This window comes from Ptychodera flava, chromosome 12 (genome assembly GCF_041260155.1).
Source record: "Ptychodera flava strain L36383 chromosome 12, AS_Pfla_20210202, whole genome shotgun sequence".
In the NCBI taxonomy this organism is placed as follows: Eukaryota; Metazoa; Hemichordata; class Enteropneusta; family Ptychoderidae; genus Ptychodera; species Ptychodera flava.
In genome coordinates, this window is record NC_091939.1 from 18,857,310 (window position 1) to 18,864,257 (window position 6,948).

At 36.7% G+C, this 6,948-nt stretch overlaps 1 protein-coding gene across 1 annotated transcript; it reads left to right on the top strand.

The window, feature by feature from the left end:
* Positions 1–1,045: 1,045 nt before the first annotated feature.
* LOC139146171 (uncharacterized) lies at positions 1,046–5,692 on the top strand. Its single transcript, XM_070717580.1, has 6 exons — positions 1,046–1,096; positions 1,591–1,845; positions 2,184–2,905; positions 3,864–4,023; positions 4,442–4,580; positions 4,945–5,692. The coding sequence occupies exons 1-6, from the start codon at positions 1,046–1,048 to the stop codon at positions 5,079–5,081; spliced, it is 1,464 nt and encodes a 487-aa protein (XP_070573681.1). The 3' UTR covers positions 5,082–5,692.
* Positions 5,693–6,948: the final 1,256 nt, after the last annotated feature.

The following is a 6,948-nucleotide window of genomic DNA, read 5'->3' on the forward strand; positions in this document are numbered from 1 at the left end:
TTTTTCTATTATGTTTGTTTGTCAACTGTTTCATGTTTTACCCCCTAAAACAAGTATTTGGTTTGTCAACAATTGACATTATACAATAAGCTCCAGCATGGAGCGAATTTAAGACATTAAGATATCAATATACAACTTGTATTGATATTGGAACTGAATACTCTGGTTTACACACAGAACCAAAGAATGGAAGACATGTCTTTAGATTCAATTGTCAACAATAATTGCATTTTGTACAGGCCGTGTTTGATGTTTTGGCGTGCTTTAGGAAGTAGTAACAAAACAGTTTACCAACACAAAAAAGCAGTTTAAAAATGTTACACCTACCGTCTCTTTCATTGATTAAAAAATTTCAACTGTGCTTAATAATTAATGTTAATAAAGATGGTACAGGAGTAACAGCAAACAGGGCTGCATACACAGCGTTGAGGACATTCATGCTTTACCGTAGGTGCGTGGCTGGGTCTGAGATGATACTGCCGCTCAGTTGTTTACCTGTAGTGCATGACTATATACAAAAACTTCAACAAATGACAGTCGTCTGAAAATTTGCTTGACATATTGTCGCAAGAGTTAAAGGGACCGGTCAGGGCTACGGAGAACCGTAGATTTCTTGTTGTGTTTATCGAGGAACACCGATCACTCTTTGATATAGAAAGTAAGTTGCAAACAAACATTTTTCCATTTCCGTCACAATTAAGTATTCTGAGATAATGTTAAAGTGGCTCTTCTGTTATTGGTATTGTTATTATTATTATTATTTATTATCTCTCCTTTTGCATATACAGCGCAATATCTGTATCAACTTTGATAATTTTAGCAAAATTTTGATCAGTATATCAACTAGATTAATATTTTACTCCGTATAGCATTGAACTATCCGGTATTCAGCTTGCCAACACAGCCTGTGTATGTGTACTGTGTATTTGTACAATAAACAGTTTCCGCCCAGTGGGTAATAGCAATCCAGAGTGAAGTCAATTTATCGAAATTATGGGCTTTAGGATAACCCATGAAAATAAGATGGCTATTATAAACAAAACCGATGAGTGAAACAATAACTTTTGAGAGGCTGTTCAAGTGTGGCCGTGTGAGGGTAGTGGTGCACGTTTTTTGTAATGAAAAATCTTTAACTCCATATCCATTAAAACAGAATTCAGTTTCCTCACGTCAAAAAATGTATGTGAATACTCACACATTCATAACACAACAGTTTTAATTATGATGGTCAAATAAAATGAGAAACACAACATCTCGATGATTATTTCATCGAGCTCATTAATCCATTGCGTTCCTTATCAGTTACAGTATAAAGTGCAATGACGAAGGAAAAAACATCCAGACTGTAATTAACACAGAGTCAGGTTCAGTCAAAGCATAGTGTAGGCCTGGCAATATTGAATAATCTTAATACATGTTTCAAAAGACAGCTAGAACAATACGGTAACATAATAATGGAATATTTATACATTTCAATCGCTTATTGCTTGTGTGAAAATCGACGTTAATCTAGCTCATCTGTGGTTCCACTGTCGTAAAGCCAAATCTTCCTATGCTTACAACACTTTTTAAATGATTTGATTTTTTCAGGACTTGATGTTCAGAATGAAAAGTAAAAAAGCAGTTAAACGAATGGTTGCTTTGATACTGGGCATTCTTATAATGGTTTTTTTATACAAACGTCTTGTACCTCAAAGTTATACAAGCAAACACGCACAAAGAATGCAGACTTATGTTATAAGTACCATAAGTGGAAATGTCAGCAGTCAATTAGGCAGCGGCAAGGTGAAACCCACGAAAGATGATCAGTTTAAAGAAAGGAATGAGTCAGTCCATGTCTTTCAGGTAAGACAGTGGCTCCTGTTGTGGTCGACATTTTCAATGTAACAGTTTTAAAACGATCCCCGAATATTATTTCCGTCACAGTGTGAAATATTCTGGATATTAGCAACCACGAGCGTGTTCCGGTTACAATACCCATGAATTAAACCGGGCTTTTATATTTGTAATTGAGTTCGAAAGTAAAAAAACTGAGTTTGAAACACAAACAGACAGATTGGAGAACGTCACATGAATGGAAACAGATTTAAGGATAAAAAAATTGAATTACTTCAAAGGGATGGCCTGACAGTAGATGTATGATAATCTTGTCTTATTGTAGATTTGTCAATTTTTCTACCCAGAATAAAGTCCACGGAAGCGCAGTCGAGAGTAACCAAAGTACATTGATCCCAGACAAGCCTCCTTCCTACTCGCAGAATACGAGCATATCTGATCGTCGGTATCTCTTTCCTATCCATTTCTGCGAAGGAGGGCCGAATTGGAATTTTCTGAGTTTTCGCATGCTTGTGGCATATGCCATCACACACAACCGGAGCATTGTGACGATTCCTTTTCGTAATCACCATTTAAATAACTTCACCAAATTGTGGAGATCTTTTGAAGAAACGCTGGATATCAGCCAATTACGAAAAATCGTGGACGTGGTCACCCCTGAAGTATATAAAGCAGAGTGTGGCAGTAACATAAGTACTTTCGTTCAGTATCCAATTTCACAACTGCGTGAAATCTCTAAGAAAGAAAACAGAGGGCAGTACAAACAGACAAGAAAATTAGTCAAAGAATTGTGGGGAATAGATCTGCCAGATACTAGCCATAAAAACAGGACTGTGACGGAAACTGAACAACAGATGCTAAACGCTGATGATAACCGCTGCCTTGCCATCCATGGACCTCGGCAGATACCACATTTTCTGACAGAAAAGGAATTTGGAGTCCTTAACCTGGTGGACAGCCACCTTCTTAAGGCCAAGCATATCCGGAAAATGAGCGCTTACGTAATATCTGCGTTATGTGGTGGAAAGCCTTACATTGCCCTACATTGGCGTAATAGAACAGGTGAAATGTAAGTATAATTGACTTTCTAATAAACTGATCATTTGATTTACATTCATTACAGTTGTTAACGCGGGAATAAAATGTCCGAATCTTAAAGTTAGTCTGTGATTGACATTATGAGAATCTCATTCAATCTTATGATGTTGCAAATAGATCTACACTTTTCGACGCGTTTCCGTGAATTCATGTCATGCATTCATGCCATCTGGGAGGGGTTGTCAGGAAATTTGCAAACGAATATTACTTCCCGTTCCTCTCGTTAACTTAAAAGCAATTAATGAGCTTACGCACAACAGTATTAAATATCCGAGCAATACTTATAAATGGGCAATCGAATAAGCATATGAGTATGGCAATATAACACTAAACATTAAATCATTTTCTTAGCTTTTAACTTGCATTTAACGTTTAATATATATAGTATACAGATGTCCTCATGAGAAATTAAAGTGCAACATGTTAAAAGGAGAGCGTCATAAGTAATAAGAAAAAGTACTTCAAGAACGAAGTAATAATATCATTTGCTTAAGTTTCATGCATCCTGCAGGATGCATGAATTATTTCTTTGTACTTTCACTAGGTCATTATGTTTAAATTACTAGCACTTTGATTTGATTTGATTTGATTTGAATGATTTGCTTTGATTTTAATGCAAGCAATACTGACGATGAAAAATATTCTTAGCGTGTTGTCTTTGTAAAGAAATAATAGATAATTTTCGTGTCATTTACTTTTCTAGAACCATTATTAATTTGCAATGAGTGAGCCAGTGACATAGCAATTTAACGTTTCAGCCTACTGCCTAGATACTTTTTCCATTCTCGCGAAACATCTTGTGAGATAGTGATGTCTTGAATCGTGTGTATATTTAAGGTTTATATAATTTGTGTGTGTGTGTGTTTGTGTGCGTGTTTGTGTGTGTTTACGTATTTATTTATAACATCGCTTTTGATTTCATATTGCAGGATCGAATTTCATTCGATCTATTGTAATCCCATGGAGGTATGTATCCGTAACCTTGAAATGCTCTCTAATGCGAGCCAAATCATTGCAGAATCTGTTGGACAGTTGATGAAGGACCGAGGAATTGACTGCGTTTACGTCTCAGTGCCACCTCGAAAACAAGTAAGTAGAAGATAATAGAGGATATGAAATTTGAAACCAGGACTCTAGAGCCTTCAGGTGCCGCCAACTAAGCTGCTCATGCAAAAAGGTGTTCATGCGCAGTAGGTAACGAGTAAAATCAATATATCAGCCTTCAAAACATGTTTTGTGATGATTTTGCAAAATTGATGAAATTTACCAGTTGCATTTGAACCAGAACTGCCATCGATTTCATGCTGCTGTATTGAAGGTGTACAGTGAAAGCACGAGGGTTAAACATTAAGTTTGGTTTTCTTTCATATTTTGACTCTTTTTAGTAAAATAATGTCAGCTATAAAAAAGTTTATGATTTTCCCGAGGAGAAATTCAAACTTACAAAATCGATATCTTTGCAGAATGGCCAATATTTATTCTTTAATTGAGAATTGTTTCCTCTCAGGAATTCGTCGAACGCCTTCGGAATGTGGTGCCACGTGTTCATACCGCCAACTTCATAAAGTCTCTAAATAGTGAAGAACTGCGTAGCCTAGAAAACGATGAATATATACTTTCCCTTGTTGAGCAGGAAGTGTGCGAAGGTAAGTATACTTATTCTATTAAACAGTCTTTGCTAGATAAGTTTTGCCAGTTGTTCTGTTATAGTAGTTTGCTAAATTCCATGATAACGAAAGATTTTATTTCGTTATGTACTAGAGTATATTCTGCTCACCTTCTCTGAACGGAGACCCTGGTTTTTCATTATCATGACAGTAATAATGTTGAAATGCAATGATTAAATGTCATTCACTCGTCCGTGTAACATGCCTTCCTTACAGAACGTTTACGAAATCATGGCTACCTTCGACACGCTTCATAAAGACGAAAAAATTAATAAAGAAACAATATCCTGGAGAGAGTAATATCGCCATCATATGTTTTCATTATCTTTACCTCTACATATAGGAGCAGAAGTATTTCTACGTTGTGCAGTGTCGAGTTGGTCAGAGTTCGTCAGGATCAGACGAGATAACATCGGAAAGGAAGTTGGTTATTTAAGAGATCTTCCTGGTGTACCGAAAGAGATTTTCACTCTCATCTAATTTTCCCTCTAGCAGTATTTGTAATCAGGGTTAATCCTTTAAGGAACTGGACAGAAATTACAGGGGCCTGTGTTTTTTCAAAATGACGCTGCGCGAAAAATAGTGACCCTTCAAAGTGTTTGTAAGAATAAGAATGGCACTCTCCAATTTTCATAGGCAAAAAATAACCCTCCCTTGCGTGTCGCAGTCCATATCAATCATATCAATGATACCTTAATTGACATATAATTTCTCATTTGACCTTTGACCTTTCAAAAATACTTTTTATCCTTTACCAATAATCACTTTTGTGCGAGGTTTCAAGTAATTCAATAATAAGGGATCACAAATCACAATAAATAATTCTGTCAACTACTTGAAGTAGAAATGGCTATTCAAAATCGAAAGGGACAATGGTTGTCATGTTTACCTTAATTTATAGTTTGGCTTGTAATTGTACAGAGAGCACTATTATTGTTTGTCAAGAAAGTTACTACACCCTAAACGTAAATATTTAACAACATATCCAAATTCACATATGTTGCTGATTTGGTAGTGGGGAAGTATTTAATAGTTACCCCTTAGACTACCATGAGAACTGAATAAATATTATAAGATGGAATTCCACTATCACATTTTTGTTCTCATTCTGCTCTTTCAACCGCTCTATTCTAATCACGTACATTTATATCAATCGTCAAACATTTATAAAAGCACATATTTAGCTTGTTTTTATTTTATTTTTAAAGCATTATTCATAGTTTCCTCGTACACAACAATATATAATGAATGCCCGGAATGGGCCAGGGCGAATAAACCTTGCTAGCATGCCACAAGCGCCATTGTTCGTCCAACATCGTCAACTTTGTAAGTAACACATAGCTTATAATAATAATAAATAATTTATTGTTTAAAGACCACTACACACCTTGTCTCAGTGGTCTGTACATTACATTATGAATAGAAATTGAAAAGAAGTCAAAATCTGGACCTTCTTACTGTTAAACAACTTTCAATAAGAAGACAAACAGCAGAATCCAGCAGAAAAGGCATAGAATGAAAATACCTCGTAAGCAGCAACATGGTACACCAAGCCTCATGATCTCTGGACTTAGCCATATTGCCGCCAATACTGTAGAGAATCACAGGCTTGGATTGACCTTGACTGTCATCGTCTGGAGCAACACGACTCGCTCGATCGAAGCTGCAATAATTGTAGCCTTGGTATGCCGTGGGGCTTCGGCTTCTGTCGCAGCTCGCGCCCTGCCCCAACCAAGGCACGAGCCGCACGATAGAAGCCGCTTCTATCGTGCGGCTCGTGCCTTGCCCCAACCAAGGCACGAGCCGCAAGACAGAAGCCCAAGCCCCACGGCCAACCAAGGCTACAATTATTGCGGCTAGCTCAATCGATGATACGATAGAATTAAAACTTACAGTAGACATTGTCAAGCTCCATCACATGCACAACTGCCCAAAAATAATCACCATCTTGTCTTGGTTTACTCAAAGTATGTTGTCATAGTGATATCATCTATATGGGCAGTGAAATTGGGTTCTAATTTACTCTCCTACTTAGGCTGCGTTCACAAATAACATTTAGGGGAGGCGGGTTATCAGGTAGTTGACTCAAAGTGATAGTAAAAGATAATACTGATGACTTCATACTGTCATACTAGCAAGTCAAGCATACAAGTCACACACGCGCCTTGTATGTGACATATAAACAGTAATTCAGATGGCACATCACAGTAAACCATGTGTGAAGTAAAATAATAGCAGTTTCAAAGCCTAATATCATGACCTTCTGGTAATTGTTGTTACCTGAGCGTATAAATTTTTCCGTCTTTTAAAAAAAAACATAATCAAAAATCTATACAGATTGTCTAGC